At 35.1% G+C, this 24,461-nt stretch overlaps 1 protein-coding gene across 1 annotated transcript in view; it reads right to left on the reverse strand.

Moving 5' to 3' along the window:
- Positions 1-24,461, reverse strand: part of ABCA13 (ATP binding cassette subfamily A member 13) — a 164,803-nt gene that overhangs the window by 95,307 nt on the left and 45,035 nt on the right. Inside the window, exons 24-34 of the mRNA XM_032442584.1 lie at positions 22,794-22,971; positions 20,315-20,454; positions 17,328-17,441; positions 15,946-16,036; positions 10,282-10,458; positions 8,893-9,193; positions 8,062-8,176; positions 7,102-7,431; positions 4,678-4,747; positions 2,864-2,998; positions 1,234-1,371 (exon numbers count right to left, since the gene is read on the reverse strand). Of these exons, the coding sequence (XP_032298475.1) occupies positions 1,234-1,371; positions 2,864-2,998; positions 4,678-4,747; positions 7,102-7,431; positions 8,062-8,176; positions 8,893-9,193; positions 10,282-10,458; positions 15,946-16,036; positions 17,328-17,441; positions 20,315-20,454; positions 22,794-22,971 (1,789 nt within the window). The remainder of the gene's footprint in view (positions 1-1,233; positions 1,372-2,863; positions 2,999-4,677; positions 4,748-7,101; positions 7,432-8,061; positions 8,177-8,892; positions 9,194-10,281; positions 10,459-15,945; positions 16,037-17,327; positions 17,442-20,314; positions 20,455-22,793; positions 22,972-24,461) is intronic.

Here is a 24,461-nt window from a genome sequence, read left to right on the forward strand (position 1 = left end):
TTTGCTTTTGAAATCTAGTTATCCATGAATGCACTTATCACATTTTATCAGTACAATAAAGCTCAATTCTCGTGAAATGGAACACACTTCTTTGCATGCACAGCAGCATTAGCATACAGGCAGTTTATGTTACACATATGTGTCATGTATTAGAACGAGGAAGAGAAGTGAGACTAGCAGACTGACAAACTGTATGCAGTAACTTGAGTAGCTTGAAACAAAGACCAACTCTACACTAGTAACTTCAAAAGTAGTAGAGTTTCTCCTCTTTATACAGTGGGTGTGAAAATGCAACAGAAAACTGAAAGTCTTCATTTTAGTACCATCTCAATAAAATGGAATTGTTCCAAATTGTAGATATTCTGGCAAAACTCAGAGATGGTTCATCCACAAATATTTGAAAGCATCTCAAGAATTTCTGAAATTTGCACTAAGAGACATCAATACATAAAACTGTTGAGTAACTCAGCTTCTTCATATATACTACAGACAACTGGATCATTTCCAAGCTACTGCAACTTCTGAAAAAAAAAAATGACAATTCATCATGTTGTTCTAAGAACAAATAGGGAATACAAAAGAGGGAAGGTGACTCACTCCTTCACTCATAGTAAATGAAATGTGAGAAAGTCAAAGACATCTAAATTTTAAGTAACCAAATACAAAATAGAAGAGCAGAGAAAATATCTGAAGGCAAATAAAGATGCAATTACAATAGTATCTTCTTAAACAGAAAGCTAAGAAACAGAGACAGAAAAAGCAGTGATAATAGAAGAGGAAAATAAGAAAGGGGAAAAAAAAAAGCAAAAATAAGGAGGAAGAGGGAGCAGAAGTGGAAGAAAAATGCACTACAGGAAAAAAATTATTAATAAAGCACAAGACTCTTTGGATTCAGTAACAGATTCAGATGGATTCAGAAAAGGTATAAAGAACCGCAGGCTGTCCTAACAAAGCAAAAAGGCATTTCAGAGACAAGACGAATCTTAGAGATACTTATTTTACATATTCTTGAAGAGTGCATTTGTATATAGTAGTTTTAATTAAACCATTCAAGGATCATAAGTGATAGCACAATTAATGGTATATATTCATCATAGTACACAATAAGTAATGGAAAAGAGAAAGGTGTAAGTTCTAAAAGTGTAAGGTATGGGACCAAGCAATACAAATGCACACTGATCAAAATTAATAAACAATTCAAAAGAGTACTAAAATTCTGTCATGACTACAAACCTTTCTGTTTGAAGTTTTCATTGAAGAAAAACACATTAGAATTCAGATAATGTTTTCTCATCCTTTCTAAACCACACAGATTCTTCCAATAGGAAACAGTAAAGGGAAAGTACCAACAGTTCCTAAGTCCATCTTTTCCTACACGAAATAGCATTAAAAAAAAAAAAAAAAAAAAAAAAAGAGTTGCAAAGTTCATAGATTTTGTTGTTGCTGTTGTTGTTTATTTATATACTTTTCTATGTGGATTACTAATATCCTATCATTTCTTAAAAAGAGCTTGTAATAGCATTTATGTAACTCTTAGCTGAATTTAACAAATTTTAAGAAAATGGAAAAAAGTCACTTGGCAATAATATCCAATCCTGCCATAAAATTATGACATCTCAGAAATACTGTGCATTACCCCATCTCCAAACAAGGTCTAAAGTGTGTGAGAATTAAGAGATTTTCAATATGTAGACACAACCAGTTATTCTTACAAATTATGAAGAATGGAAAAAACACCAAACTGCCCGCTATTGTATACAGTTTTATTATTTTAATGATAGTCCCTTGCACCAATGCACCAATCATTTTTCCATCACTATGTGCACAATTTAAACAAATTAGACAAGATAAGAGACATTTATTTACTCACACAGAGCAGGCAAAGGCATGGCCTTCCACACAAATTAAACTTTGACATTGCCTGATACTTCCAAGTTTATCTTAAAAATCACACAATACACTCTATGGAGTTGCTTTTCACTTATACTGAAGAGCGGGTATTGATTTAAGCTAAAATTTGTAAAATTGGGGCATACATTCCACACACACCTATCTATCAATGAAGATTTTTCCTTTTCACCAAACAAGTATCTAGGAGAAAATCTGACACATGCATATCGGAGGAAGGAAATTTAAAACATCCAGCAAGGCATTACAGTGCTGGAACACCTCTCCGAAGAAGAAAGGCTAAGAGAATTGGGGTTGTTCAGACTGTAGAAGAAAAGCTGTGGATGCTCCACTGTGTTCAAGACCAGTTTGGATAGGACCCTGAGCAATCTGGTACAGCAGGTGGCAACTATGTATCCGGCAGGGAGGTTTAAACTAGGTGGTCATTAAGGTCCCTTTCAACTCAAACCATTCTATGAATCATCAAGTTGTGTATTCGGAAGAATTTTTTCTAAGAAAGGGTGGTGAGACATTGGAACAGGTATCCCAGGGAAGTGTCGGAGTCACCATCCCTGGAGGTGTTTTAAGGAATGAGTAGATGCAGTAGTTAGGGACACAATTTAGTAGGCAATATTAGTAGTAGCTGGACAGTTGGAAAAAAAGATCTTAGAGGTCTTTTCCAACCTTATTATTTCTATTCTGCTATATTTGTCATACTTATAAACAAGGCTGATTTCACATTTGGCTACAAAAGCGAGTCATTTTTTTCAGTACTATTCAATATTTATTGAGAAGAAAGTCCTTCTAACCAGTTCCTAAATGCAACCAGGCTGTTTTGACACATAAAGCCTTACTCAGACAAAATACATGGTTTTGTTTTAGTTTTGTACAATGAAGAAAGCCATCTCAATCAATTCAATTCAGTAATTGCACCTATAGATGCTACAAAAATATATAATATGATAAGAATTCTTACCTAGGATAATATTGCTGAAATACCAGCCACCTACAGAATAAAAAATGGAGTCAAAGAACATCATCCAGCAGGTACATCCAAAGGTCATGTATCCTCCTTGCACCATTGGCTGGTACATGTTATTCCACTGAATTCCTGGTAGTAGTAGTAAGAGCAATAATTTTTAGAAGGTCAGAGCTAAATACAGAATTAAAGACCACAAAAATCAAAAACATTCACTTCTGGGTATTTAAGCACTGACAGAATAAAAAGTATGTAATAACAGTAATCACAACGAATAGAAATGAATTGCTATGCCACTCAAGCCTCTGTTTCGAACAGCAGGTGACACTTTTACTGAGAAAATACAGAAAAGTTGCTGTAGAAAGGCAATTTATGGAGATTTAGATGGTCCTTAATTTACCAAAAGAAAAAGAATTATGACTGACAAAATGAGGTGCTGACTTCTTCAATAAATCAGGTTTTAGCATATATTGGTGCTATTACAAGTAATTGGTTACACAAAGATGTCTACAATGTTAAAGCTGAAAACTGTAAATTTAACTAAGAAGCAAGTATTTGTACGCACTGAGTGTATTTAGAATTAAACCAAAACTACAAGCATGCTAAATAATTGCTTCATAAAAGTATTTAATTGAAAAGACATGAAAAGAATAAAGAAGGTGGAAAAAATCAGCACCACAGAAAGCTATCATATTTGTAAAAGGAAAAGTAAAATAGAAGTAAACAAATGGTAGCATTGTATTTTTCTTCTTTAAAAAAAAAAAAAAAGGGAACCCTTTGCAGTGAAGGGTTCACGACACTGGTTCTACAGTCTTTTTCTACCATTCTAAAGAAGAGCTGTTTTTTACAAGTACATTTTGCCCTTTCTTCAGCAAAGACAAATCATTTTGATGAAGTGCCCAGTGAAAAACTGCAGTATTTTTTTGCAAGAAACTTTCACTCATTAACCTTTGTATAATTATGACATTTTTCCTATACTTAGTGGTTTGAAATATATATTGTTATTAGTATCAATCCACCTTACTAGTAGTAAAATATAGATTACATTATTTTCTATACTTAAATACATAAAACCATTGTAGATAGTTCTCAAGGTCCCAATACTTCTCCAACTTCCGCATCAACAGGGGCAGCACATAGCATAGAGATAGAAGGGTTCACTTAAACGCATTTTTGCACTTGCACAGTAGCTTTCAGGGAAAATTTCACTGCCTGTCTCCAAGCTCATAGAGACAGGCTGGCTGATACATGAGTTGACTACAAATAAGGTTACAAATGAGAAAAGTACAAAATATTTTAATACAAATATACAAATGTACAATATTTTGTACATTTACATACAGATTAAACATTTATGTTAGCATTACTTTGAGAGTGAATAACATCAATTTTACCCTGTACCATACTGTTTTCATCAACCTCTACCATGTTATACACAAGCGTACATGTGAAACCATACACGTCTACCTCAAAGAAATCTCTGTAGAAATCCTCACTAGAGAACAAAGTGTTAGAGATGTTACTGACATCTGTGAGGATTCTCAATCATTTGTATTGCAGTTCTAAGAGCAGTTCTAAGCCCACTTTAATTTACTGATAGGAAGTGGCACAAGCTTAATTTGATTTTCAAGGTGATAACAAGGCTTTTCTCTTCCACCATGAGATACCCTGTTTACTTGTGATTAAAGAATACAATAAAAAAGTAAACATTTCCAACTCCTTTTTTTTTTTTTTTTTTTAAAGAATAGTAACTTTGGTGTTTTTCTGTTTGTTTTTTTGTTTTTGTTTTGTTTTTTAACTACAGAGCTTACCTATTTCTTGGCCTTCAAAGAATGTAATGAAAAACACTCCTTGCCCAAAGGCCGTTGTAGAGAGAAGACACTACAACACCAGAGGAGAATATGATATGAGCACCAAATAATTCATTTACTACTGCTCTGTTTCAAATAGATTAGTGGTCATTATTTCCTTATACATTTTATCTCTACTCCCCCATATACCAGTGGTATTTGCACCAGCTTAAAGAGATCTGCTGACCTAGTTATCAATAATGGAAAGAAGTACTTAATTTTATTGCAAGTTTTAGACCACTATAAATCCACCACATACTGAAAATATATAACATGTAACGCTATAACAGCATGTAAACCAATAGAATTTCTGCAGTAAGAGCAGTGGTTCTATGCATTTCTGTAAGATCAGAGGTAGCAGGAACATGTGCAAAGGGTATTACCTGCTGAGATCGCATTCTTCCAAGGGAAATAACTTCCAAGAAGAAACATAAATTATATATGCAGTATGAGAAAAGTTAAAAATGGAAAATTACCAAGTTCAGTGATGCAAAATAAAATGAAAGTAAGATTGATCATCAGTGTAAAAACACTGACAATCTTGTGAAGACTGATGGGAAGATTAAAAGCATTAAAAAAATTAGTAAGCGTTACTCAAAGATAAAGTTCTATAGTTTGAAAGTGAGATTAAAGTTCATTCTATCCACTATTTTAAAACACAGTAATTAAATAAGGTTTCTTTAATATTTAACACGAAAGGCACTCATCCTGCCAGTTATCTGAATAAATAACTACAGCATAGGTTGCTAATTACAAAAAAAAATAAAAATAAAATCATCAGTGGCATGGATTGCATGTTAATTCCCATTAACTGAGTCCCTGCCTTTTATATGTCCAAGTTTCTACCATCCCACTTGATGGCCTCTTTCCTCTCTTTAAATTCCATCCCATTTTTCACATGTTGCTGCATGACTGTCAGCAATTGCAGCATATCTGAGTTATTTGTCAATAACAGTGATTTTAAACTGCAACTTATCTGATATCTACTTTTCTCCCCCTGTGGGAGAGAAAATGACAAAATAACAAGAAATTCTTTGTGCCTTTTTATGCTTGAATACTGCAATCTTCCATTTGCACTTACATTTATGCAAAGAATTGATATATTTTATCTGACCAATTGAAACAAAAAAGTACCAAGCAGAAAAACATTTTCCATTTCTAACATATGGTAAAGTATTCCATCATCTTAATGTGATTTTGTGTGTACATCTTTTAAAGGAACAAAGCCATAAAGTGTGAAATACAGTTTCCATTTTATGTTGATGATATTTGACGTCCAACTTGGGATATGGTACATTAAGACAGTACATAGGCATAAAACAGCTTATAGCATACCAAAAAAACAAGAAGGGACATAGATATGAAGCAATGGCAAGGAAACATATTTTCAACAGTATTAACAAGAAAGCCATTAGATAAATTCCTGATCTAATCCTCAGCTGTTCTCAATTAAAAAAATAAGTAAAAAAAAAAAAAAAAAAAAAAAAAAAAATCACTTTCATGCAAAAACAATGAGATTGGGATGATCGTGATTCAGCAGCTAGAGGGCTGGATATCTATATTAATCTTTTAAGGGATGACTAGCAACATTTACATACAGAATATATTTTTTTCTATTAACATTGAAATCCCTGCTATGATCTATTGAAGATAAAGATGTGTAGTACATCTACTGTTGATTGGCATTAAGCAACCGAAGTCTGTGCAAATGGTTTATACTAAAAGTGCTCAGAACAAATGTGAAATGCCTCAATACTTAAGATGAAATGTTTTAGCTCACAGTAGGTAATTGCATTAATTAGTCACCTAATTGCTTCTGCTTCTGGAGTTACAGCAGTTGCAACCCAATGCATTTTTTACCAAAAAGAAAACAGACCACCTTAATTCTAAATCTCCTTCAGAAAAAAATGTGTCTAAAAAATTTGGTGCATTTATCAAATTTGGCATAAAAAGGAGACACTGCAAGAGGAAACACAGCCGTGACAATAATTTGTTCAAGTTTTTCTAGGCAAAAAATTAGACTAATTGGACATATTTTTCAACATAACAGACTCTGCTCATATAAATCCATTGTAGAACTAAGCAATAATAATGGAACAAATATTTTGAAGAAAAAGTATTTAGAGATATTATGCACATGAGGAATCTTTCTCTGCACTTCTTCACACTTGTAAAATTTCCCTGAAAGCTTATTTTTTATTCCTTTCTCCAATCAAAATATTTGCTCAATTGGCTATCAAGAAAAGAGTAACTTATTTCCAGTGAAACACAAAAGCAAAAGAAAAACATGGGATAAAATAAGAAAATTATAATCTAAAGTTTTGGAATTAAGGTATGTGGCTGAACAAGGGAAAACAAAAACAGAGAACGAAAAAAAATATTTACCATTATAATCTGCTTGGTAAAACTCAACTGGTTCTGTAAGACCAACAAAACTATGTAGGGTAAAAAACTGATCATATACACGAGGCTGGCACACAGAGCTGCGGTATTGGCACTGCGAAAAAAAACTCCCAAAAAATAGCTTAACATAATAACTGTCACTCCAAAATCCAGGAGAAAAAGGAAGACGAGGAAACCATTGCTATAAGCAAAGATACCACTCGCTTTTAAAATGACAACCAGTGCACAGCTGCTTATTGTGAGCACAATTACATTCTCCAGGAACCAAGCAAAGAAGTGAATGGCTGGATGTACTCCCATTGTCTTCATATACTGCAAGATAATACAGCAGAGAGATCTGAAGTTAGAACAGCACATTCCAAAATCCATCTTACAAATCAAAGATTAGAGAAATTAAATAATTTCCCAAATTGAAAGAAGACAATTGAAAAGAATAAAGATCAGTACAGTTCTTAAAAATAAATAAATAAATAAATCTCTACATAAAATTTACTATAAAACCCTCGGTCTGTCAATATGCTTATCACCTGCTGAGACTAGTTCTTGATCTACACAAATAGTTCTCTCACTTTTTCATCCTCCTTCACATTTCTAACAATTACATAGTGCGTAGCAAGTTTTTAATTTAATACAGGCAGATTTATCATATTAGGCCAAATATGTCTAAACATGAAAAAGAAGACAAAATATCAACCATTCTAATCACGAGACTTCAAGTTTCCACCTTCAAATGTTATGGATCTTTTGCTATGGAAAACATTTGCAAACTAAGTGTACTGACACTCAAACTCAGCAGCTAGAATCTGAAGTTTCTACCCAGAATAAAAACAAGGAAAAACTAGAACAGCAAGATTTATGTGTACACAAATATACCTAAATGTTTAATGCTTTGTATCTCAGCATACTTCACATTTTATTTTCAGAAGCTTAGTTCTCCCTTACCTCTTCAAGATGAATTTCTTTTTCATAAACCAGCTTGCGAACCATACTAGCAACAGAAACCATCCATGTTAACATCATCATAAGTGGGAAAAAAAACCCTATATTGTTCAAAAATCTATGAAAGAGATAAAAGATTTTGTAGTATTGTGTATTACTACAACAATTCTCACATTATGCATAAAATAAGATCTGACACAAGCAATTAGAAATATTCTTATTCAGTTAAACTCAGTTATATTTCATGCAACAAGCTAAATGCATGTATTTGTATAAATCTATATTTGCTTATGACAACAACAGAACTAATGTAATCTTTTGCTAGGACAGAACTCAAATACATGCATTAAGCATCAACATGAGACAGCCAAATTTTACTCCATTGAAAAATGTCTCATCACCAACTATAATTTCTAATACTCAGGATGTTTTGATGATTTTACAAAGAACAATCCTCCAATTTCTCTTTTGCTTGTACAAATTTTGCACCATATTTCATCACAGTGATATTGTGAGCCAATTCTAAGTTTGCAAACAGGCCAACTGATAATGGAATGTGAGCTCCCTTTAGGGTATAAGCGGATCACGCAACATGTTGGCACAGTTTCTGTCCAGCAGACTATTATAAAGTATAGATGCAAATACCTTGGAGGGTATCATTTAGCGTCATGTTTTGGAGTCCCATCTCAACATGTGCAATACTCATATTGAACATACTGGTTCAGTTCTGCATTAGTTTATATATTTAATCATTACAAAGATCTACTAGCTCACTAAATTCTCTAGTGTTAGCCTAATCATATAATTGAATCAACAAGTCCAAAGTTTACTTACAGATCACTGGTATGACAAGGATAAGGCATGGCTTGGACCTGAATTGCTGGCTCTGAGATATCTAACCCAGTCTGTGCTGAAATTATTGCCCTTTCAATCATGTCTTGAAGAGGAATAAAGATATGATTGTATTTAAACCCATCAGATGGCAGCTTCTGGGGATGAGATTTCCACGCTGGGTTTTTAATCAAATCTGTTCTCATGCTATACAGAATGCTGGTTCTAATTGTATATGAAATGTGCTGTGTAAGGAGATTGCTGGAATCTGGCGTCTTGTTCTTGGGTGCACTGAAAATGATACCTGACAAGAAGAAAAAGCACTTCATACTCAAGCCTAAATGGCATATTATTTACATAGCCAACAGAGCTAATTCCTGGTCTTTTAACATCTCCTGACACCCACTCAAGAATGGTGGGTTTCATACAGTCCAACTTTTTTCACATCTATATTCATTCACACTAAATGGGTTTAAAATAACTGTTTTACATAAGAAAATTACTGTGATTTGCTTTTTTGAACTGTAGTCTATTTTCTTTATTTCCATACAGAACCCATTCATGAAGACTAATTCCTATTCCATTCCATAAAAGAAAGCAGTTACAAACTTTGTCCAAAGGTTAACCATCCTGGGAGACAAGGAAAACAGTACCAATCCACTATGATTTTTTAATATCTGAGTCAGTTACTTCACTTCTGCTTTAGCACAGAAGAACTTGCATGTTTCTCTTTTCCAGCACATGAAGAAAAGTTTTATCTGTAGTTGGAAAGGTTAAGTCAAGTACTTGGCATTTTTCTTTTTTTTCTTTTGGATGACAGATATTTTAGTTTTTCCTGATAAGTGCGAAAAGTTGACTTTCTTTAGGAAAGGAACGATATCTCAATGATCCCTTGACTTTCAGAAATAAAAATTATATTTTACTCCACTGGAAATATATATTTTTTTTTCAAACTCATTTTCCAACTTAAGAAATCATTTAATTTTTTAAGACATCTGATAAGCATATTACAACTTCAAAGGCTAAAAGGAAAGCAAGGTAAATTCAACATCAGTTTCTCATCTTACAACAGAAAGTAATATAAGTCTATAACTGAGAATAGTTGTGCAATGGGCACATTAGGTCCCTCAAAAAAAGCCATCTTCCATGTTCTCTTAAAGCATGTATGAGGCCATGATGCCAAAAAAACATGAGGCTTATGTCAGGTTTCTTTTCTATATGATCCTCCCTTATTTAAGTGGAAGCAAAATGGACCTACAACATGACAGTTTCATTCTGTGTTGGCTAAGATGTCTGTTTCTCTGAGGTGCTGGTTCAAGAACTAGATCTGTAACAGACAGCAACTAAACTCTAATGTTTTTTGTCAACATGCATTTTAAATGTGATACTTACTAGCCAAAAAATTATTTTGATGCATGAGTTCATGAGCTTTCTCCTCCAATTTATCAACAGACTCAAAGGGCTGGAAACGATCCAGTAATACACAAGAAGAAATATTTACTATGAGCTGTGACAACAGGTCAATTTGTCTACTTGCTGAGCTGTTAAGTGTCTTGCCCATCATCATTTCTAAAAGAGGAAACAAATTAGGCTGTCTTAGCTTTGATGAATTAAACAGAACAAAATGTAGGTTCTAACTTTCATACCCCATATGAGTAATTAACTTTTACATTAAAAAGGGAAGATTTTTAAAAGCTTAATATTACTGAGAAATTGTGATAGTTCAGGTTACATCAGTTTTTACGAGCCCTCGACTACATTTCCCTTAAAGTTCAGAATAATAAATATATAACGAGTTCCACAAAAAACAGATAAGGTCCTCTAAGACATAGGACTTAAAACATTTCCTTATCCTTCCATAAACAATTCCACAAGTACAAGAGAGTTACTGTACTTGAGAGAACCATCTCTTTAATCTAGAAATGTATAGGCTAGTTCTTATCTTCTTGACACTGGAAATATTTCAAGCAAGCTGTTCTGTAGGATACAAGCATTTTGATTCACACACTCCATCTTAAAAAAAAAAAAAAAAAACAGCAAAAAAACGGCTGGATAAAACTAAAACTTCTCCATTTTCACTATGATCATGTTTACCTGCAAGAGAGCTGAGCCTTTGAAGGAGTTCAGACCTCCATCTACTTTTAGAGAACAGTGCTATACCTTTATGTTTTAGAGAATAAGCAAATGAATAGCATGGGCTAGAAATAAATCTAAATTTATCTGTATTTAATGGAAACAACTGAATTTCTCAGGTAATCAAAAATAAATTATAAAGCACCCAACAAGTTTTCTTCTTAAATTTTTAGAGACTCGCTTGAATAGACAGGCTTTGAAAAAGATAAAAGATGACCTCATTTGGTAACAGTGGTGACAAAAAATCCTGGATTGTAGGTGTTACTCAGCAGCAGCACAGGAAATAATACAATGGGAAGGCAAGTGGAAAGATGTGTGTAGCAGTCTGAAGAAAAGACACGATTACCAGTGAGAAGGAAAAAGATCAACATAGGAGAATCACAAGAATCAGAAGTCTATAACTCAGAAGACAAGCAAGCAGTGATAAAGTAAATTCATAGGTTGAGAGGAAACAGCATCAAACGTCTTATTACTACCCTTCAGGAGCGCAAAAAAGGAAATATATGTTTTTACTTGTTTTGTGGCATTAGAACAGAGTATTACAGATATTAATGCCAATAGGTTTAAGCTATCATTTATTTTTATAAGTGTGCATAAATATATAACTGTATACATATATAAACAGCTGATCCTTTTAAGGTCTTAATTTAAAATAAAATATTTAACTGTTTTGAAAAAAATCTCAGTGATTACACTATTGAATATTTTAGCATAGAAAAATAATGACTTTACTACTTCCTTGGAGTATCGCATAGATCAATGTTTCTCAAATCACATTTCACAGTCTGCAGGAACTTCTGTACTCTAGCACAGAAACAGCGTCTGTACATCACAGAATGGCCTAATGGCCTTGATTTAAAAGCTAGTACTAGCTGCATGCACTAAAAACATAGCAAGTAGTATCCATAACTCAGTCCTGAAAGAGATTTTAGCACAGTATCCTCTTGAGGTTGAGGAGCTCAAAATTCTATCTGCCATCTCTCTGGATTATTTGCATAACCACTGCATTGTTGGCTAGTCTAGATCAGGAACAGTTTGCCCATCGTGGTGAAAACAGTCCACAATAAAATTAAAGTAAAAAAGGTAAGTAAAACAGTTTAACTTTTAAAACGTTCCCCTGCCATGGGCAAGACTGCCATACACCAGATTGAGCTGTCTAGGACCCAATCCAACCTGGCCTTAAAGTGCCTCAGCTTTTCTGGGCAGCCTGTGCTAGTGCCTCGCCACTCTAAATAAAGAATTTCCTCCTAATATCTAATATACGTCTCCCCTTTTATAGTTTAAAACCATTCCCCCTTTTCCTATCACTATCAGACTGTGTAAAAATTCAGTCTCCCTCCTGATTATAAGCTCCTTTGAAGTTCTTGAAGGCCACAATGAGGTCACCCCACAGCCTTCTCTTCCCCAGGCTGTACAAGCCCACCTTCCTCAGCCTGTTATCATAGGAGGTGCTCCAGCCCTCTGATCATCTTCTTAGCTCCCCTCTAGGCTAACTCCAAAACCTCTGCATCCTTATTGTGCTAGAGGCCTCAGGCCTCAACACAGTGCTCCAGATGCAGCCTCACAAGGGCAAAGTAGTAAACTTGTATGTGAACAAATACAATTCACAGGAAAGCTTGAGAATAAAAATATAGAGTTAAGTTTATCTTTTATCTTTCTCAATTATAAATCTAGTAACAATGGATAAAAAACTCAGCAAAGCTGTTTATACTCATACCTTCATGCTTTGTTACATAGAATTCATCCCTCATCTCCCACTTATTTCATTCAATGCACAGTTAAGTAATAGGGAGAAAATATAACTCTTTTCTATAAAGCCATAAGGCAGAAGCACAATTTAAGTGAAAGGCAGCAAGAAAAATTGGAAGATAGCAGTAATTTTTGAATCAGCACAGGATTCAGTGATGACTTTAGAGTTTATTTGTTTGCTTCCAGCTTTCTATACATACATGGCAACTGTTTAATGACAATGAGAGCAGTAGAGGAAAAAGCCAGGCAGGAAAGTTGCCCGTTGTTTTGTTTGTTTTAATCTTCGCTGTTACATTACAGGTCATACGTAGCCAAAAGAAATTCCTTAGACATGAAATACACTGTACTTCTAGGAGAAATTACTGAGGAAGGCTGAAAGACAATAGGAATAGTCAGGGAGCAAGAACATAAAAAGAAAAGTTTGCTGCACAGTTGCTTCGTTGTGCCTCTTGAGAGGTTTCTAAGGATTGCTCCCAGCAAAGAGCTCATAAGCTCTAGCAGGATAGGGCTTATACAAAATTGGTTACACCCATGAGATGATTGCAAATTGCTGGATTGGAAAGCAAGCATAGAGAGATAGACTTGCAATGCCCACACAAGCCTAGTTCACAAAGTGAAGATGAGTTTAAGAAGAAAAACATAAACTTGTCTGTCTGCATTTCAGTATTTCCAGATAAGGAAAACTAACACAATTCTCTCTAAAACAGCTTTAGAGATTTGTAACTTTGCAAGTGGTCTCCTAGCATAATCATTTAGAAGAAGGAAAAAAAAAATCTGCATCAATTCACTCAGCGTCACATGAAACTTTCCAACAGATGTTGCAGGGTAAATGCAATGTTTCTAACCCCATTACTTGTATTTATAGCATCATAGTGAAGTAAAAGCATACAAACACAAGCACCTTGGACTTGAGCATAAATAGAAGGCATCTCATTGTAAACATATCTGTTAAAAGAAATGTCAAAGTGTAAATGCAGAAGAGCGCTCTGACACTCTGGATCAAGATCAGCTTAACATAGGCATAAAACCTGAATGATCTATCACATATATTGATTTTTCACTTTTTATGATAAATTTATCAATTTATTACATTAAAATATATTCTGGTTTCATAAGCTGTCCTACTTCAATGATTTCCTGTATTTTCAGTCCAAGACAATTAAACATTTATTACAGCCAGATGTCTCTGACTGTTAAAAAGCTACAGCTTGAGAAATCTTTGCACAGACTTCTGTGATGAAGTGTCTGCAACAGTGAAGATATACCTTATGATTTCATATCTTAACGAGATAGTTTGCCCACAATCTGTCATACAGTTCCCTGTGTTAAGTTTGTACAAACCAAATACATCTGCTGCTTAATTAATACACTGACAGTTATATTTCCAGGAGGTCATGCATGTAGTTTAAGAGACTTTGTCTTCCCTGCTTCTAACTTTCCAGTTCAGTATTTCTGTTCCTGTATTTTAATTTTACTGTGGTCCGCTTTCACCATGATGGGCAAACTGTTCCTGAACCAGACTAGGCAACAATGCAGTGGTTAAGCAAATACTCCTGAGAGATGGCAGACAGAATTTTGAGCTCCTCAGCCTAAAGAGGATACTGTGCCCAAATCTCTTACTTTCTGGATTGAGTTATGGACAGTATTTGCTATGTTTTTAGTGCATGCAGCTAGTATTGGCTTTCAAATTAAGGCCATCAACTTCAATTAAATCTCAAATCCTATGTATGCAAAAGAAAAGCTAAGAACTTCAGCTCATGCCAACCACAAATAGCACCATCTCAGTGCAATAGTACAACTAAACTGAGGACACATTTCAGTATATACCAGCTCCCAGTGTTGGTGGATTTTATCCATCTCCTGCCTAGAGGCAGGTACCAAAATCAAATAAAAGTTGCACTTCAAGTACTCAGTTATTTAGTTTTATTTTTTAAGATACAGACTTAATTATTTAACTGTAAACAGTAGGGAAGACTTACTAATCTGTAAACCATTTCCTCCCCCCTTTTCCCGTCCCCCCTACAATACAGGTCACACAGCCCCTTCAGGAAAGCATCTAAGATTTTTTCACAGCCTTCCCTCCACAAATGACTGAAATAGATTAATGCCTAGCTTGTAATTACCCTAATTACCCTAATGTTCGTTGACAGACTACACAGATCTGTTTTTCTTACTACTACCCTTTCCTGAGAAGCATCAAGCCCCCTTGGTGCATGATGTCTGTTACTGCATTCTCTGTCACTTCTCTCTTCAGTCCTCATGATTATAAGCTGTTCTTAAATTACATTAGACTCTTCCTTGGTATGGACTGTTCCTTCTGATGCTGCCAGTGACAATTTCCATTAGAATGCACTGACTTAATGATGGTGGAACACATCAGTTATTTTTTTCAAATTATCAAATTGTTTAAAACTAAGTAGCCTAGAAGTCTAGCTGCCAGGAGCTCAGCATCAGGGCTGAAAGGATGCAGCTATGGATGACAGGGACCCAGAGAACATTGCTGGGTAGCCCCATGCTGGCCTAACCTTGGAATTACTGATCTGAGTACCAGTCTCCTCTTATAGGGTGTTATCTTTTCTTGGACACCATCTCTACGGTCCTGCTTTGCCATCCCAGGGCTGGGTCTGACCCTGATTACTCTGGCAACCTGAGCCTGGCCTTGCTGCTCCATGATATTAACCATATCTAATGCTTTACTGGGGCTCAGTGTCGTGTACATGGAATTCTCTCTCTACTAAGAGGAGATATAGATGGCATTTCCTTGTATTGATTATACACATATCATACCCAACCCAATTTATCTCCATTGAAAGCATATGGATTTTTTTCAAAATTACTGAAAAAATTTACTGCTAAATAATTGTACTGTAGCTACTGAGATTACATATTCACTCCCTCCTTATAAATGTAGCTCCTAAGTTTGTAAGTGCCCCATGACAGTTTGCCACTTCTAATTCATTACCAGATTTTTTCAGTCATCAATCTTATCCAATGGACAAATCTGACACAGAAACTAAGACGTTTAGAAATATATGAGACTAACAATAGAATTTCAAGCCTACTATTTTAATTTCATCTAAGCAGGTAGAATACTGAAATCCAACTAAATGCAGTTTTAATATTAAATTAAAAATCTAATAAGGGTAATCAATGCATGTACTTTCTTAGACATACCATATAGTTGCATTTTTTGAAAGAGCTTTTCCAGGTCAATATCCAGGTTACTTTCCACAAAGTGCTTTACAAAATTGTTTTGCAGTGCTTCCTAAAATAAAAAGTTGGAGATAATGTCATGTTTGTATTTACTAAAGAAATACAAAATACTCCTCTCAGAGTTTTCCTGTGTAACAGTGGAGAAGTCACTCAGCTTCTCCGTGTTTTCAGTCTTCCTCCCTTCAAAGCTTAACACTACCCATTTAAAATAAACTACAGCACACATACTCCCCATTGCTATATTTCACTCTCCTATTTTACTCCTAATATTTTAACCTGGTCCACTCTAATGGTTTTACAAAACTACTGGGACAGAAACTTATTTTCTTTTTTTGCTAGACTTCTGGGGCACTGAACTATTAGCACTGGCAGTAGTGAAATAAACATCATCTAAAACTGGCAGCTGGGAATTCCTTTTATATTGTTTTCAATTCTTTATCTCATTTGCCAAGTTCTAAGGGGAAAAAATATATTAGCACTACAAGAGCTTCCTGGGATCTGCAAGTCTCATGCCTGTTTACTAGTAACATTATTTACCTGAACTTAATAACAGTGCAGACAATATATACAGAAGCCTTTACTGTAGTCTGCTTATGGAATAAGCACAGAATATTCTGAGATGGGAGGGACCCACAAGGATCACTGAATTCAACTCCTAGCATCACATAGGACCACCCAAAACCCAAACCCTATGTCTGAGAGTGTTGTCCAAACACTCCTTGAACTCCAGCACTTTGGGGCTATGCCCACTGCCCTGGGGCTCACTGCACTCTGGTGCAGACCCTTTCCTCCACCCACAGTTGCCCTCCCCCCCGGCACAGCTCCATGCTGTTCCCTCTGGCCCTGGCCCTCTCACAGAGAGCAGAGCTCAGTGGTGCCCTCCACTACACGTGAGAAGCTGCAGCCACTGTGAGGCCTTTCCTCAGCTCCTCTGCTCTGAGCTGAGCAAACCAGGAGACCTCAGCTACTCCTCATATGCCTTGCCCTCTTGTCTCTTCTCCATCTAAGCAGCTCTTTGAGAGCTCTCTTATAGAGCCTGATACAACCCAGGGTATGGTTAGTACTTCCTTAATACTTATAACAACCTCTCACGTAACATGTAAAATGTAGCAAAACTACATTTTACTTGAATATACATTAAAAATAATAACAAAAATAAAGTTTGTAGAACAGGAAAAATCCCAGTAATGAGCTCTGAAGATTGTCAGTATCACACTGAACGCTCAAAAACTGAAGCTAACGTCTCTTTTTTATCAGCCAGACAGATGGGTAGCTTTACATGTACAGCGATTTGCCTAGATCAGTTCATGAGAACACAGAAAACCACACCATATTTCACCAACCTGCAGCCGTGAGATCATGAGGACATTTCCGCGGTTTTTAAAAACTTCAGCCATCCTTAGCCATGCCTGAGAATAAGTCTTCAAGTTTTCCACAAAACCAAAAGTGAAATTAGCCTAGGAGAAAAATGACATGAAAACCAGTGAAAAAGACCTAGCACAGCAAACCACAGGAAACAGGAAAAACTGGCATGCTTCAGATGTTCTGAAAATCTTTTCCATATCATTTGATAGTCAACTGTAAGTATATCTACCTTTTTGGTTTTTCTTAAATAAGTATTTGTTGCAGTCTCCAAATAATAAACAAAATAAAACACACACTACAGGAAACCTTTTGTTTATGTTTCCTATCTGAAAGGGTCATAAAAACCTCTTTATTTCATAATGTCTTTTTTGTACAGAGTATCATAGGGGTGCTTCAGAATGCAGAAAAAAAAAAAAAAACAAACCACCAGTTGGCACATACTCAAAGATTCTGTAAGCTGTATAGATCTTTTGCTCTATTCGATATTACCATAATGCAATTAAATTTACAAGTTAGAAGCATGGTCTGGACCACGAAAACAACTGACCAAATGTATTTCTGAAGTATATTTCACAGAGGAAGTCCTGAGTATAGCAAAATATTCTGTGGACCAGTGAAGCATAAACTATAATTTCTGCCTTAGTCACCAGCTAGCAACCATCAATTTTTACTGGCCTACTTTAACAGATCACAAACATGCTCGATATTAGATAGTATAGCAGCATATTTTTGTTTAAATTGGTATTATCAGTCATAGAAGTGTTTTTATGAACTAGATCTTTCCACTACAATCAAACTTTGTTATTATGTTAGAGATCACGATATTTCCTAGCAAAGAGTTTCTCTAATGACTTATAAACTGAAATTTCGGACCATGGCTTTGCAATAATTCCTATTAAAAGTATGCACATTTTTGCCATAATATTTTAACTGCGTCTTGCAAAACCCCTCATCTAGCACTCACATCTCCTCTCCTAGAGATGCATACTTAAGCATAAGGCAATACAGAAAAATACTAATGAACAGTAAGTAGTTTTCAGAACATCCAGCCAATAATTCTAAAAGATTTCAAGGATGAAGCTGTTGAAGTACTGGAGTCAGTGTAACATAACTTCCTGCTTAAAACTGCCCTGGTATTAAGGGGTTCGAAGTATAACAAAAATTGATGCCATTCATTAAAAATAAATAAATAAATAAAATCACACACTGGAAGAACCAGGAGATTACACAGACCAATGATTCTGAAATCTCTGCTAAGCAACTTCTCTTTTTGTGATAACAATAAGAAATTACAATGAAGGAGAGAAGTGGAAATATAGAAGTTATAGAAAATATAAAACACTAAAAATTCAAGTGAAGCTGTTCTTCAGCTCTCTGGAAAAATTACAGAACAAGTAAAGAAGTAAGAGGTAGATAACACCTCACCACAGACATTGTGGATGCTAAGAGTTTACATGAGCTGAAAAAAAAAAGTGGACAAAGTATATCAGTAAAATGTTGGCATATCTTTGGGAGTTGTGACTGTATCTGGAGAAAATATCACTTTACTGTCATATTCTTCAGCAATTTCCTATGCAATCTTTAGTGGCCACAGTGAGTCAGAATTTGAGACAAAATGAAGACTCTTATGAGTTTATATTCTAATGGGTAGCTGCAGTTTGATGTTTAATAAAAGTTCACTTTAAGTTCCCTTCTTTCTGAAGAATGGAGATCCATCAAAATAAATATGAAACATTTAGGCTGGTTGTTGCATTTGATTAAAATTATAGTCTTAAATATCATCTATGACCCTGTCTGGTCTGAATACATCTAAGCATCTTTCTGATTTAAGCATAAATAACATTTTTATTTTGAGTACACTTCATCGCCTTTATGATGATGTCTTATAACAGACAAGTGCGCTTATGCAAAGCCAGACAGGCTAAGTTACTTGACTCATTATCTATTTTCCTAATTATAATTGACAAAAAACAGGAAGTCAAATTTGATGGATTTGCTAGACTATTTTTCTTTTATTTCTGTATCATCTTGCTACCTTTTTATATATATTCTAACTGTTCTAATTACAAAGAAATAGCTCAAAGTGATATTTTAACATTTTATTTAGTATTTTAATCAATTATATTCAATTCTACAGAAGTGGACTGTTGCCCAAATTAAGTTATTTAACTGCAAAATATAAAATCACTGAAACCTTACTTCCAATTCACAGCTATTTGACTTAGGTTTTCATCTTCCAGAGCATAAGTCAGAACACCACACTGTACTCCATTTACACAGGAAATGGTTATCACATTTAAGGTTACTACAGCTTTTTTGTGTGTTGTTTACAAGCAGCTTTTTTTTTATCTTAAATGAATTTAACTTGTAATTCCTGCAATAATGTTGTTACAGAAAAATAATATCTTTGCAAGATAACTGCAAAATTAGCACAGAATGCTAAGATGTACTTAGAATGAGTAACTGTCCCTTCTTTTACCAATGTACTTCAAAGCTGGCCACAAACAAACACATCACTGCAGACAATTATGCTCAAACCAGATTACTTGCCACACCAGACAGTAAAATTATTTGTAAAATGCACTGTAGTCTGTTTTTTTGTTGTAGTTGTTGTTTTTATTGTGGTTTTTTTTAGTGCAGCTCAGTGAGGCTTTCCTTCCTGAGTATCCCTTTCCCACAGCTCCCTGTGCTGTGCCACATTGAGAAAACGTTCAGAGCAAAAGCTTAGTTGCAAGAGCTATATATATCTATAGATAATATCTATATTATTATAATTATTATAATATATTGTAATTATTATAATATCTATAGATAATATCTATATTATTCCCATTATTTTCCAGGAGTGTGCAAACACTGTCTCCTATCATGATCATAATATCTATCTATCTATCTATCTATCTATCTATCTATCTATCTATCTATAGGTATATATAAAAGAAACAGTATTTCTTTTAATACTCACCTTCTCTATAACCAGGTCAATCTTACTGACATTAGAATTGTACAGTATCTTCCCATGTAATAAAGGCTTCAGGAAAGTCCATACCAAAGCCCCATTTGAAGACTGTAAAATCTCCTGATAAAGCCTCAAGCAAAAAGGAGCTGCAAATACAAAGACAGATTCGTGTTTCAGAAAGTCAACACAGGTGAGGTTAGCTTTATTTATTTTTTGTTAAATCTAAGTCCTCAGTCTTAATTTACGATCATGTCATGATGGCATGCCAGATATTATCAGGTGAATAAACAATCACTTCAGATCCCAGAATAGAAATTGTTTAACCACTGTCTAAAATACCAATAGGACGCTTATGCAAGCCTCAGCTAACATCCAGGTACAAACGAACATATACGGAAAGCTTCTCACCATTAGCGCTCGAGAAAAGCCACTTTCAAAATTCATCTGTCCAAAAAAGGCTGTGTCAGTGCATTATACAGAGATGCATGTAACACCTCTGCACACAAAAATTAATGTGAGGGAAGAGTCACCTTTAATGAACCACATCCACCCCAGACCTCTCAGTTGTTCACTAGATTTCACAGAATCACAGAATCACAGAATTACGGTTGGAAGGGACCTCAAGATCATGTAGTTCCAACCCCCCTGCCTAGCCAGGGCACCAAACATACACATTTACTAGATCAGGTTGCCCAGGGCCCTGTCCAACCTGGTCCTTGAACACCTCCAAGGACGGCGCATCCACAACCTCACTGGGCAGCCTGTTCCAGGAACCTAACCACCCTTCTAGTAAAGAACTTTCCCCTAACATCCAACCGAAAATCTTCCCTCCTTCAACTTAAACCATTTCCCTAGTCCTGCTATTATCAGCCCTTTCGAAGAGTTTACTCCCCGTCCTGGGAGTAAGTTCCCTTCAGGTATTGAAAGGCTGCAATGAGGTCACCTCGCAACCTTCTCTCTCCAAGGCTGAACAAACCCAACTCCTCAGCCTGTCTCCATAGGGGAGGTGCTCCAGCCCCTGATCATCTTTGTGCCCTCCTCTGGACCTTTCCAAAAATCTCCATATCTTTTTTGTACTTGAAGGGCTCCACACCTGGACACAGTACTCCAGATGGGCCTCACAAGAGCAGAGTAGAGAGGGACGATCACCTCCCTATCCCTGCTGACCACCCCTCTCCTGATGGAGCCCAGGATCCCATTTCCTTTACTCAAGAAGGATAATAATCCTTCACAAATACAGCTGCTATTTGCACAGTTTCATTGAGACCTACAAAAATAAAGGAAAAAATCTATGGCATCTAATCTTCTGATTAGAAAAATCTAAACAAGTCATTTTTCTATTCCTAACTAAAACACATTTTTCTATACCAGATGAAGTTATTAATACATTGGGATGGCATCATGTCCTTCAAAATGTATGCCAAGGAATAGGCCCAAAGAAATTCCAGTTTTCACACTAGTATCAAGTAAAGGCAAAGAGTTTACTATGGGAAACATTTAAATATTTATGCCCAGCTCCTGCACATTTATTTAAATTATGAGCAGATTTACAAATATGCCATTAAACATCATTAATGACGCCTTAAGGGAGATTTGTATTATTTTAAATAATGTAAAATTAAGCCAATAATATTTAGATTCAGGTCAGATATAAAAGAAACAAAAATCAGAAATGAAACATTTAGAACACCCAGTTCTTTGTTCTGACTCCTACTACCTTTAAGGAAAAATTCCTTACTAAAGGCAATCATTGCTAAATGCCATCAAAGAATTAAGAGACTGAACTACCCAGTCAAAAATAGCAATATGCCAAAAGACACAGAAGACTTGTTAATTTGAGTTTGCCATGACTTTCCCACACACATGTGAGCATGGCTAAGGCTCCCTGCTGGTACAGCCAAGATAGCAGAAGCAGAGTCCTATCTCACAGATCCTTTGCATTCTTCTGTTGTATCCAGTCACCAACAAGGTTTTCAGCACTATTAAATTAATCAGGATGAATCAAAAGTATGCTGAAGAAAGATAGCAGAGGTGAAATTATGAGAGAACAGACATTCTTGGCACTTGATAAAGAATAGATATCGCAACTATTAAAAACTTATTTTTTTCCAGAAAGTTCACATATTCTGCTGTGCAGTACCACCACAATGCTATGTTCAAGGAGGAAAGGTATGCAACAATAGATTTTTCCATTTTATATCTTAAAGATGTATTTGCATACTAAATGAGATTTTCCTTAAAGCACAGTAAGTCTCTCAGGCATGAATATTCTTATTGATTATCAATTTGAAAGGACAGGAAACAAATGGAATCACTTGCATCTCATCACAATTCTTTCTCAGTAGCAAAACTTCTAAAGATCATCCCTCACATTTAGGTTTACAATGCCAACTGACTTGTCAACTGGTATTTTCCATTTAATCAGTAAAAAAATATTCAAGCTCTAAAAGTATATGTGCAACTTGTGATCAGTAGACTTTCTCACTTGAATCTTCAGGAATCCCGTATTTTCCCATATTGTCCTCTAAGAGTCCCGTAACTCTGGGCATATCAACGAACAGGTTTGCATTGCTGAAAAATGGAGATTCTTCTTTACATACTGCCTTAATTACAGACTTGAGGGATCCAACAGCTGAACTTCTGAACTGTCCACCTTGCAAGAACTAGAACAAATACAGACGAACCAGTTACTTGTCTTTGTAGCTTCAGGGATTAGTTCTGGTGTTCTCACCATCCAAGGAAATCAACAGAACTAAACTGTTGAAACTGCCTACAAAAACAAGGGCCTGCTGTGCTTTTTCATGCTTTCCTGATCAATTTTGTCACAGTGGAAAAAAAAAAAAAAAAAAAAAGCTATTGCAGTTTTTTGCAGTTTTAGTTGACAGGGTACTGAAAGTCAGTAATATATTGCTACAATAAATTCTGAAAAATACTGTATTGGGTAGACTCAAAAGAAATGGAAATATCGAGACAACTGGACTACAGCTTTCACAAAGTCTGCTCATCACTGTTGCAGATGCATGCAAGGAAGAACATAACTGGATTATCAGCATTTTGAAACTGCAAAGGTTGTAAGTAGAAAAGTAGTGTTTTCCTATGCTAACTAAAGCATTGGAAAGTGATTTTAACATTTGATTCACTGGGGTTTTTTTGTGTTTTGTTTTTAACAGCAGAGTCATTTTTCAAAATAGTACAGTTCTTTACATAAATAATAGATCACAGACAGTTTAGAGGTTATGCTGTTAGAAACTGTTTACTGTGATCAATGCACTTACTCAAGTGCCAGGCGCTGCTTTGTTAATTCCTGGAGAAATACTAGCAAGTGTTATTTAAAACACCTGACATCAGAACATGACTTTTTGCATATGTACATAATAAACAAGTTACATTTGTATTTCATAACACCATCACCTACAGCTCTGGAATCAGTCTGCTGGTAAGGAGGAAAAAACTTCATAAACTGAATAAAGTCATTTTAAATCTTTCTTTGTGATGGCACCAGAAGGGTAAATAAGCATCATTTCAGTCAAAGAGCACAAACTCCCTGATTAATTCTGTTTCCAATCAAAATAACTTGAAATTCAAATAACGACTATTTATGTAGTGAGCTGCTACCATCAGATTGGAATCTACTTACTGCTTTTCAACTAAAGATCCAGTGAATCAACAGGATGTTTTCTAAAATTTTGCTTTGACAAAGTGGGAAAACTACATAGGATGGATATTCATATAAGTTAACTATCCGGTAGTTCTGTATTAAGCTAAATGAAGTATGTTCACAGTCAAGGCTTTTAAAACAAGTAGTCTCCCATAAAAATAAAATAAAAATAAAAAATATTTTTAAAAAACTCAGTCAAGTTAGATGCCAATCAACTTATGGAAAAAGGAAGCAGGCAGCAAAGATTAAAAGGCTATCTGTAATAAGGTGCTCAAATGGGCAAAAAAACCTCTCAATATTGGGATTTCTGATCTAACCGGACAGCTGTATACCTAGAAAGAATATGACAAGCAAAAAATAAATAAATAAATAAATAAATTGAAGAGCTAATTTGTCCAGAGTGGGAATATCGGCTATTCAAGTAAGTAAATATATATTTTTTCCTTAAAATGTAGAGGGAGGTTAAAGATCATTCAAGTGTTGATGAAACCAAAG

This window comes from Coturnix japonica, chromosome 2 (assembly GCF_001577835.2).
Source record: "Coturnix japonica isolate 7356 chromosome 2, Coturnix japonica 2.1, whole genome shotgun sequence".
Taxonomy (NCBI): domain Eukaryota; kingdom Metazoa; phylum Chordata; class Aves; order Galliformes; family Phasianidae; genus Coturnix; species Coturnix japonica.